Raw genomic sequence first — 11,919 nt, 5'->3', positions numbered from 1 at the left:
ACTAAAAACAAGAAATAGCAAGTATTGGTGAGGATGTGGAGAAAAGGAAACCCCTGTGTACTGTTGCTGGGAATGTAACTGGTGCAGCTACTAGGAAAACAGTATGGAGATACCTCAAAAGTTGATCTAGCAATTCCAATAAAACAAAGGCACTATCTTGAAAAGATATCTGCACCCCCATGTACACTGCAACATTATTCACAATAGCCAAGATACAGAAGCAATCTAAGAGTCCAATAACAGCTGAACGGGTAAAGAAGTGGTACAAATACACAATGGCATATTATTGAGCTGTAAAAAAGAAGGAAATCCTGCTACTTGTAACAATGTGAAAAAAATCTGAGGCATTAAGCTAAGCGAAATAAGTCATACAAATACTGTATAATCTCTCTTATATGTGTGCATGCTCTTTGCAACCCTATGGACTGTAGTCCGACAGGCTCCTCTGTCCATGGGATTCTCCAGACAAGAATACTGGAGTGGGTTGCCATGCCTTCCTCCAGGGGATCTTCCCGACCCAGGGATCAAACCTGCATCTCCTGCGTGACAGGAAGATTTTTTTTTTTTTTAAATTTTACCACTGAGCCACCTGGGAAGCCCAATCTCTCTTACATTTGGATTAAAAAAACAAAAACAAAAACAAATACAAACCAAGTTCACAGATACACAGAACAGACTGATGGTTGCCAGAGGTGGAAGAGTGGGGAACAGAAGAAATGGGTGAAATTTTTTTTTTTTAGTTTAAATAAACTGAAAGCATATGGAGAAAGTTATAGCAAAGCAAATGAATATAACTGAAAAGACTTATTAGTGAACAGAAGGTAACTTTTAAAACCAGGGGTTCGTCTTTACTGAGGGAAGGGGGAAAGGCCACACTGCTGGAGACAGCAGCAAATTTAGAACTACTGTAACAATGTCTCAGCTAATAATCACCAACTACAGTTTTTAAAGCAGGTGGACCCTGACCGTTATTGCACTTTGAAAAATATATTTATGTTATTCTGCATGTTTTGCAGAATGTGGCAGTAATCTTTATTTTTCTTATTATTTTTCCCCACAGATAAGGAAATTAGTATCATGATGAATGCAGAATAGAAAAATGGAGCTGTCAGACCTAATTTCCATCTTTTCACACAGTACTATTACTGCTCTTAGTTTCTATGTAAACAAGTCCTTAAGTCCCAGTGAGACTTCCCCAAATCCCTTAATAAAAATTTACATATAACAATCCTGAAGGAATTCTTTCACTTTATTATATGTCAGACTGCATTGTGTCCTTCCCTAAATTCTTATGTTCAAGTCCTAACCTCCAGTATGACTGTATGTGGAGATAGAACTTAGAAGGAGGTAATAAAGGTTAAATGAGGTCTATCAATCAAGTAGACTGCTGTGCTTAGGAACAGACCAGAGATCTCTCTCTCTCCACACACATGCACAGAGAAAAGGACACACAAGAACAGAGAGAGAGGATAGTCTGCAACTCAGAGCTCGCACCAGAAACCACCCCAGCTGGCACCTAGATCTCAGATGTCCAGCCCGTGACAAAATAGATTTGTTTTTCTAGCTACGCAGTCTGGGCTGTTTTGTTATGGCAGTCCAGGCAGACTGAGACTCCATGACAATGTGATTTTTAACTTTTCATTTTGCCACTGGGGTAGATGAGAGACTCAACCAAATTTTCACAACTGTAGCCAAAAGGAGACATTTCTGGCCAATAAATCCAATAGAAGTTGGAACTACCAAAATTTCAAAATGGGTCCATTAAATTCAGGCTTTAAAGGTACATCTTGTAAGTTTTTTGGTACTGACATCATGCTAAAATCATCTAATACATGTTGTTACCACCAGGTGGCTTTCCTTTCCTTTTCCTAATTGGTAGGTACCTCTGGCCTCAGTACCACAGTAAGTGGTGTGACGTCAGGACTCCTCAGCACGGCCACCCCAGGGGAACAGGAAGATGGCTGACTACAGCGACAGAAGGATCAGTGGACATGTGCCAAGCACTTACCAGGTGTCAAGCCAACTTCCATGGGTTACTTTTTAAACCCTTGAAACGACCATTTTTGTTATACCCACTCCAGGAAGACTTAGCAAGGGCAGACAATTTGCTCTTGGTCACAGGATTCAAACCCAGATACAAGGACTCCATTGCCCATCCGTTACGCCACAGCACTCAAAACTGAGTTAAACTCAAACTGGGTTACACAATAACACAAGAATTCCTCATAATGAAATCTGAAGTGTATGTCTAATTTCTCACTCCACTTCAACCAGTACAGAATCCCATCTCACCTGATCCAACTGGACTAGTCCAGCAGCAAGGGAGACCATTTCAGTCTCTCCTATGCCTAGCTGAAAATGCATCTAAATGGATACCTGAAATATTTTGCACCACGAGACAAGGCTGCTTTTATTCGACCAGGGATTTCTCCTAACTTTTGAAGAGCTTTCACCCAGACTACCTTAGAAGGCAGTGGCAGCAAGATAGCTAATAAGATGGACACGGTCTGAGTTTGAACTTGGGCTCCTGCAAGCAGTGCAGCCTTTGGCAAGTCAACCAACTTCTCTGAGCCTTCCTCTATAATGAGGGTAACAACAGTATCTACTTCCAGAACTGTCGACAGGATTAAATGAGTTGATGAATATAAAGTACTTACTGAAGGCCTTGGCAAAACAGATGTGCAGTGACTGTTCCCTGTTCTTACTGTTAGGATTAGAAGCAGAAGTAACAACCTGCACAGCCATTTTCCATGTGACCCTGGCAGGGAAGTTTCCAGCAGTGGAAGTGGAACTCCTCAACCAGCCCTGTGATGAAATTCTCTCGTCCTTTACATTCTCCAGCCCTGGTAGGGTATAATTTTTCTGTGAAGTATCCAGTTCACTTCTGCTTTTAGGGGCATATATTTTACAGTATAACAGTTTGGAAACTTCAGAAACCCCACCTCAAAGTTTATGCTCTCATTCACAAATGCCATCTCCATATGGTACATATGTTTTGGGAACATATGTTTTGATGTGTTTTTAGGTACATGTCCTAGTCACTGTTGATACATAATAAAACTGGGCAAGGAGAAGAACATGCCTAGAGACCAATGGTATTAGAGTCTACCCCAAAGTGAAAAATGACAATGTATAATAGAGCAGGATGACTATATGATAGTAAAATTTGTGAGGATTCAAACTGAGACCTGAACTTTGTCTTTCCTGCTAATTAACAACAATGAGAGTTTACTAAGTGGATTAATACTAGAAACAAGTGTGGGGGATGAACAGACCAATGATTACTGAAGAGAACACATGACTCTGAAGAGCAGCCACCGGATGCATGGACACACTGGGTGCCCTTTTATAAAACCGAGCCAAAGTTCCACCCTGAAAAAATAGACAACTACTATCTGATCATTCTTAGTAGAGCATCCAAGTTACTGCTTTTGGTTGAAAGGTGCACAATCACTTTTTAAAGATATCCTTCTGTAACTCAGAATTATCATGAATTTGAAAGCTCCTCTCCCCTTCATTGGTGTTTTCCATCTCAATGGCCACCCCAACTCAGGGTCTCTGGTTCATTCCTTGCGTCTGAACAAAGCCTGGTTTCCTCGCTCCATGAGCTCCTTCCCCCAGGGCACCCACACCACACTACCAGGCCTGCCTTCCCCCACCTCTGATGGAACTGCTCTGCACCCCAGCGCTTCCTCCACCTGCCCCACTGTGCACGTGCACGCACAATGATTCAGGGCAGGGCGGGGGGGAATGTCAATCACTGAGCGTGGGACGGAGTTCCACGATGGTCCTTTCCAAGCTCATCTTCTCCCACTTCCTGTAAGAACATTGGCCCTTAGCCAGGCTGACAGCTGCCCACCAGGCTTCCAGCTTCCACTCCCTCATTCACAACATTTCCAAACTGGAGAATATCTATCACATCCCCAGGGACTGGCACCTGCCTCACCCTTCATGTCAGCTCACACGGTACCTCCTCCCCAGGCCGCAGAGGATGCACTGCAGAGGAAGTGAACCCTCTTTCTCCATGGAGCTGGCCCTCAGCACACACTATCCTGGGCCTGGGAAAGAATAGCACTTTGTGGAGAACACCTGGAGGCAAGCATCATGGCATTCCTAGAGGGACCTCTGCTTCTCAAACAGAGCACTCGCTCAACAATGATCCACTGAATTCAACCACGGGGCTAAGGCCAGTCCCTGGAGACCAGTGCTCCAGGCACAGAGACTAACTCATATGATGCTGAAAGAAGAGGTGCACAGGTTTCCAATGAAAGATAAAACACACCCCCAAATGATAAGGAATTGTTCTAGTTTAGTATTTAGTAAGTATTAACTACTTTGGAAACAATGACAGACTTTATTTTTTTGGACTCCAAAATCACTGCAGATGGTGACTGCAGCCATGAAATTAAAAGATGCTTGCTCCTTGGAAGAAAAGTTATGACCAACCTAGACAGCATATTAAAAGGCAGAGATATTACTTTGCCAACAAAGGTCTGTCTAGTCAAAGATACGGTTTTCCCAGTAGTCATGTATGGATGTGAGAGTGGGACTATGAAGAAAGTAGAACACTGAAGAATTGATGCTTTTGAACTGTGGTGTTGGAGAAGACTCTTGAGAGTTCCTTGGACTGCAAGGAGATCCAACCAGTCCATCCTAAAGGAAATCATCCCTGAATGTTCATATGAAGAACTGAAGCTGAAGCTGAAATTCTAATACTTTGGCTACCTGATACGAAGAACTGACTCATTGGAAAAGACCCTGATGGTGGGAAAGACTGACGACAGAAGGAGAAGGGGACGACAGAGGATGAGATGTTTGGATGGCATCACCAACTCAATGGACATGAGTTTGAGTAGGCTCCAGGAGTTGGTGATGGACAGTGAAGCCTGGCATGCTGCAGTCCATGGCATCGCAAAGAGTCAGACATGACTGAGCGACTGAACTGAACTGAACTGACTGAACTACTTTGGGATTTTGCTGTAATGCTTTACCTTTTAATTGATGGAACATCAATGGGAAATTGAAAAAAGGAAACTTATATATGTCTCAAAGTGTTACCTAATTGATTCTTACATATGCAAACAGACAAAGCTTTTAAGGTGGTAACACTTTTCAGTAAAAAGCAAACACTTCTAATTATTCTGTGTAACATGTTAGGGGGTTGGCCGCTATATGTCTCTTGCCCTAATGTTAAATATGACTGAAAAGGAAACTGTATAACTATACATAAGGTAAGGAATCAGTTGTACCAATAGAAAAAAAAAAATCTCCCGTTTTACTTAAGTACCATTGACACTGCCATACTAACAACGTGACTATCAGGAACAGCACAGAAAGAACAAACTGGATCATAGATTTAAAAACATGTCAATTATTTCGCGACCAAATGTCAAACAGAAAGACTGCCTGAATGGCTCAGAAGTCTATCACATCACACCACATTTGGTGTACATCTAATGGCAAAGAAGTCATTTATCATTAAAGGCCTTTTCATATAGGTCAAGGTTGCTGGGGCTTGGTGTTTTGTATCCTACAGTTTAAAGAATGCTCTAAATTCTAGGTTTTTTAACTTTTTAATCTTTAGGAAAGAAAACTAAAACTTTCTATAAACTCAGATTAATGCCTGCTAATGCACAGAAAAAAAAGAAAAACTAAAACCTTGCTCCTACTATAAAAACAAAATAGTGTGGCCTCTGTTTCTTTTCTGATAAGAGTCTTAAATACCAAACAGTTAACTGCATAATAACATTTACTGGCAGCCAGGCAGCCTGCTTAGCAGATATATAAAGCAGGTAAAAGGAGAAAAAGTTAATTTCTTGGCTGAATGATTCCATCGGTAGCTATAGGGCAAACCTGAAAGTCTTTTAGTAAAGTAGCAGTTGATTCTTCTATCAATCTGTAGCACACATACTCTTCCAAGGAAAGCATTAAATATGAAAATCATATCCCGTTATCATCTGTTTCCAGCTTTCAGCCCAGGAAGCTTTTCTTAATGAATGCTGCAGCCTAAGGAGCAAGCACGCTGTTGGCTTCTCTGAATAATGGAGTGATGCTCCCGGTTTTGCTTATTACAATATCGACTTGCTGAGGGGGTTTCACACATAGTCACAAGTGACTACTCTTGCCAGCATGCTCCAAGTTATTACAAGATGTTTTTAGACATTTCATCTAAAAGAGCTTTACTGCTTTTAGTGAAGAAAACATCTATGGTCTTGAACAGAATCATTTATATGGAGATAGGGAGGAGGATTAGAAGCCTGCATTACGGCAGATACATAGCAGAATTTATTTAAGTATTCCTTGCCGTTCTTTTTTGTCTGCTGCTGAGATATGCAATCCTTTCTTTCCACTTTATCTATGAAAAGGTTAAAATGTACAAAATTATGTATACAAAGAAAAGCAGCAAAATGCCCATTTTGTTTACCGCTCATTTAAAACATTTCTGGAATGAAGAAAAAAGCAGCTACAAAGCATTATATAAACACAATTTCATCTGCTAACAACACTGAGGTTTTCTTTGGGCTCTATCTCTTTTGCAGCCACAGTGACTGCCTTTCGGCAAGTTTAATTGAATTATACACTAAAGCCATACTCTATAAGCAAATGTCTTTAAACAATCACTTAGAGTGTAATCAAAAAGATCTTTGTAACAAGATGATCTTATTTAAAACAATATCTTAAAAGATGAACACTCCAAAAATCCTCTGTTAACAGAAAGTTTATCATTTTAACTTACTGCCTTTTCTTTGTCTTCATCTTTCAGTTCACCTTTTTTCCCCAGGCTATCTTTTGAGAGTAGCTGCATCTTCTTAATTTGAGTCTCAAATTCAATCTAAAAATAAACAAAGTTTGATTTTGTGGAGGATATTATTACAACCAACACCTGTCCATATTTTTCAGTCTTTACAACATAAAAGGAACAGTGAAGAGACAGTAGAAGCTGATACAGCTCAGAAATTTAGCTTATCTTAGAAACCACACAATTTCACAAACAACACATATCAAGAGCTGAATTCTGTAAAATGTTATATATTTTAAATAAAATAGCATTGATGGAAGTTTTACTTAGCCTTTCATCAATTCAGGAAATAAAACCTTGATGATATTAAGCTACATGAAAATCCAGTTATTTTATCTTGAAAGTAACACATTAGATGATGTTCTCTGAAAAGTTCTGTCCTTAAAAAGGGAAAAGAAAGCAATCCTACTGATTTCTTATCTGAATGATATCTACACAGTATCCTGGTCCTATTCATCACAGCCACTGAAGGTATTATTTGCTAGACCATCAACTGGAAACACATGCCATTTCTCAGGGATACACATGCACTGTGGACCTCTGTGATCAGCACCGCAGCCATCAGGTTTATTCTGGCCCTAATAACGTAGAGATGTCAGGGTCACTGTCATGCTCCAACTGATGAAAATGACTCCATTATGAAGTGACTTTTCCTTAAAAGCAAGGCATAAAAAGCTTTGTTCAAAGTATAATAAAACTTTGATTCATATGTTAGTAATTAAAGCTTTAAAAAGCCCTTGACTATGGTCATCACAGATAATTTTCCATCACAGAACACTTTCCAAACGAGGCAGTGATGCTCTGCAATTAGAAACACACCTATAAGATAATAAAATTAGAAAACTGTTTTCTCAGTTCTCAGTCTAAATACAAAATGGGCCCAAGTTTTTGTTTTGACACTCAAAAAGTGAACAGACAATAATAACCAAAATTGACTTGTCTCCCTCAAAATATCTTAAAACGTATTACATGATGCCCCATTTTTAGTAAAGTTAAGCAGGGACTTCTTTTTTCTCTATCACAGTGCTATTAACACAATAGATGGCAGTAATGTTATAAAGAGATACCTAATTAAATCAAAGTTTCATAAGGCCAGTAAAAATGACAAAATAAGCCAAGAAAAGATAAAGAAATAAGGCAATTAAGAAAATCCAGTTTACTTCTTTCTGTTCTATATCTACTCTTTTGAACTCAACAGATATTTAATTTTTAAGCCCAAGAGCTTTAAGCAGGCATCCTCTACAAATGCCAAGAGAAAATATCTTTAAAAAGAGATGAGAGGCGGTTTACAAAATAAACACCAAAAATAAAGAGGTTTATTAAATAATAAGTCTTAAGCAAAAACTCTTTCTTCCTATGGCTTACAAATGTTTTCTTATGCTCAAGGATTTCAAGGGGAGGAGACACAGGACCAGATGGGGACTTGCTTCCCCACCCTGGGGACCTTCCCTGAGCCCTGTAATGCCAGCCCCGTGCCTGGCACTTGAATGAAGGAGGCTAAAGTGGAGGCTGGCAATGCTCCTCATATGACCCTGGAAGCTTTCTGGGTGCTCCTAGGTTCCAGCGACCCTGTCTCTGTGCTGAAGGCTCCTCAGCCCTTGGGGAGGCTGCTCTGCCCACAAGAGCACATGGGTAATGAAACCTCACCCTCTGTACCCCTCCTCCATCAGCCCTCAACCAGTGATGCTTGGCAGCCGGGAGCTGCATCTCCCAAATGCTCTGAACCACTCGGTGGAGCGTCCCTGTGGGATTAATCTCCATGTGCCGACTGGAGCTGACTCAACACCCCGTTTCGGTCACCTGTTCTTCCTTGTCTCAGCTACCCACCTGCAGCATCCTTGCACTTCCCATGAAAGCCACTTACAGCCAGACCCTGTCTCAGGATCAGCTTCAGAGAAAAGCCAAACAGACAAGACCAAAGGACACCTGAGGAAAATGCTAATGACAAGCTGCCACGGTGGGGAGTGGGGGTTGGGGGAGAGGATGAAGTGGGCAGGAGGGGTGGGGCATGTCTTCACAGCACCGCTGATTCTCTGGTTTACATTCATGAACGGAGGCTTAAGCACTCTACCTGAATGCTGAGAGGGGACAACCTGAAGGGCTGTAGTCAAGACTATTAGTTGAGCACAGCCAACCTCCAAACCTTGATTTCTAAGTACCCCTCTGCACTCAAAGGGGTACAGAGCTGCACTGTGAACTATACTCACAGCTCCTCACATAAGAGCCTAATTCCAGGTCTGAGGCAGGGAAGCAGAAGGTAAACCTGGAACATCCTGTCAAAAGGACAGGAAAATGTGAAGAGCAAAAGAATAATTACAGTAACTGGTAATGTAATGATGAAATAAAAATTCACAAGCCCACAGTGAATTGTGGGAGGGAGAAGGAGGAGGAAAGGAAGGTCTTCTTCATGAAATGCCAGTTAACAAAGGTATTGATAGAAGATAAGATCAAATCAGAAACATTTCACAACTTCCACTACAACTGATTCAGGCACCATTAATGGATCCTAAAACCACTAGGCAAAAGGCTGCTGAGAAACAAGGTATTCCCAAGATGCCAAGCCACCACTCTGCAGATTATTTACTAATTTTCAAAGCAGAGAAAGGTACCTTACGATAGAGAGACCTAGAGACTGCCGTATTAACCAAGACATCAAACTCAGCCTCGCTCAAGCAGGACCACCCGACATCATAGCTCATATACCTTCTGACTGGATACATCAGGGTGTATATAACTTCAGCCATGACTATTTAAATTTAACTAACACCAAAACTCAGTCCTCAGTGTCCCAAGCTACATTTTAAGTGCTCAACAACCGCGTATGGCTAGTGGCAACTGTATCAGACAGCATCTATAGGGAGAAGGTTCCCATCGCCACAAAGCTCTACTGGGAGGTGCTAGTCTAGGCTGAATTTCTAGTTCACAAGAAATACAGGGAACACTACACAAGTTAAATGACACCACAAAGAAATAACAAGTCAAATTCAGAATGTAAGTCATCCTAGAAACAACTGGCCTGCCTTCTTCAAAAAGTCAGTATCATTTGGGGGAAAAAAAAAAAAAGGAAGAGGGGTAGGAGACCAAATCAGATTAACAGATTAAAATAGAACACAATAACAAATATAACATGTGAGCCCTGGTTGGCTCTTGGTCTGGAAAAACAGACTTTTGAAGAGAACCGCAGAAACTAAAATATCAACTGAATATTAAATATTATGGAATCATTAGTAATCTTCTTAGATGTGATAATGGTATGATTATGGAGAAGACTGTCCTTGTTTTTAGAGAATCCACACTTAAGTATTTAGGGGAGAAATGTCATGGTTTCTGCAGCTTAAAATAAATACACATACAGAGACACAGGCCAAGCAAATATAGCAAAATATTTATAACTGTTATAAATATTTATATTTATATCTGGATAGATCACAAGATGTCAGTCCATTTAGGTTGCTATAATAAAACAGTACTGGTTGGGCAGCTCATAAACAACTGGAATTGTTGATGAGTTGTGGAGGCTGGAAGCCAAGATCAAGGTGGCCTTCTGGAGAGAGCCCCCATCCTGGTTCAGAGCTACCATCTTCTCACTGTGTCCTCAGGTGGAAGGGGCCAGGAGTGCCCTGGAGCCTCTGTTATGAGGCACTAATCCCATTCATGAGAGCCCCACCCTTGTGACTTAAGCACCTCTCAAAGGCCCCACCCACTAATAATACACTTTTGTGGGGTTAGGATTTCAACATATGAATTTGGGCAGGCTTACACAAACGTTCAGACCATAGCACGAATGTTTATTATAATAATTATTTTCATGTATATTTAAAACTTCTATAATACAAGGCTAGGGGGAAAGTTCCGGAGAAGGCAATGGCACCCCACTCCAGTACTCTTGCCTGGAAAATCCCATGGACAGAGGAGCCTGGTAGGCTGCAGTCCATGGGGTTGCTGAGGGTCAGACATGACTGAGCAACTTCACTTTCACTTTTCACTTTCATGCATTGGAGAAGGAAATGGCAACCCACTCCAGTGTTCTTGCCTGGAGAATCCCAGGGACGGGGGAGCCTGGTGGGCTGCCGTCTATGGGGTCGCACAGAGTCGGACACGACTGAAGTGACTTAGCAGCAGTAGCAGAGGGAAAGTTCAAGAGGGAAAAAAAGGAATGCTGAAGCCAACTTCTCCTGTAACCGGTGAGCAGGTGGGTTAAGTCAGGTAAAAGCCCTGAGCAGCACAAATAGAAATGAAGCCTCGCCCTCCACGTTTGGCACAGTTTGTCAAGCAGCCTAAGGGAGTGGGGAGCCAGGGTGAGAGATGGCAGGGAAGGGGAAGCTATTCTGACTCTCAGAGTCGATGGGCATGAGGACCAACTCCTTGGACCAGTTCTCCCCCTCAGTTTCCTCCTGACACCTGGCCTGCCCAGAACAGAGGGGCCCACACCAGAGAAAAAGAACCCTCTGAAGAAGGAGCCAGTCTCTGCAAGATATCCTGATGATGCCAAGAGATACCAGGTACCGGGTGAGGGGCCAGGTATGGCTGGTGGCCATGTCTGTTTAAGTTAACCACTTATATAGTATAACAAAGCACAGACATTCCAGTAAGTCAACTAAAGCAGAAATCTGAGAACATGCAATTTCAACCTGTCTGATCAAAATGTGGCCATATGGTAATAAATTCCTGGAAAAAACTGACAGTTAATCTTCTGGATAAACAACCTAACGTTAGTGACTGTCACAGATCTGAAACTTATTCTCGCCAGTCCCAATCTTAGCAAAAAAAGACAAGAAAACAAAAATATAAACAAAAAACAGTACAAAACACCACCTTCAGTTCTTGCAGCTTCTCTAAACTTGCAGTAATGTTAGCTTGGATCCGCTCGAACTGCTTTAAATATTCTTGGTTTCGAATACGAGCATTCTTTTCTGATTCACATATTTCCTTCAGGTACTTCTTTAGTTTTATATACTTCAGCTTAGCTCTAGAAGAGTAAAAGCAGATTTTTAAACAATGGAGTTAGACTTGGACAAATCTAAGGATTTGCTTTAACAAAACTGTTAATGAGACAGTGTATTCTAAGATATTTTACCCAAATGCTGCAGCCCAAAGGACAGAATGTATATGCATCTTTA

General features: G+C 41.3%; 1 protein-coding gene across 3 annotated transcripts in view; it reads right to left on the bottom strand.

Annotated features, from left to right (window-relative positions):
* Nucleotides 1–11,919, bottom strand: part of KIZ (kizuna centrosomal protein) — a 93,230-nt gene that overhangs the window by 71,551 nt on the left and 9,760 nt on the right. For all 3 annotated transcript variants that reach the window (XR_011466487.1, XM_070381171.1, XM_070381172.1), the window contains exons 3-4: nucleotides 11,615–11,768; nucleotides 6,737–6,832 (exon numbers count right to left, since the gene is read on the bottom strand). Coding sequence is in view for 2 of the 3 variants with exons in the window: in XM_070381171.1 (XP_070237272.1) it covers nucleotides 6,737–6,832; nucleotides 11,615–11,768 (250 nt within the window). In the remaining variant the exon portion in view is untranslated. The remainder of the gene's footprint in view (nucleotides 1–6,736; nucleotides 6,833–11,614; nucleotides 11,769–11,919) is intronic.

This window comes from Bos mutus, chromosome 13 (genome assembly GCF_027580195.1).
Source record: "Bos mutus isolate GX-2022 chromosome 13, NWIPB_WYAK_1.1, whole genome shotgun sequence".
NCBI lineage: Eukaryota > Metazoa > Chordata > Mammalia > Artiodactyla > Bovidae > Bos > Bos mutus.
Note: the sequence above shows the minus strand (reverse complement) of the source record. Positions and strands in the feature narration are given on the sequence as shown.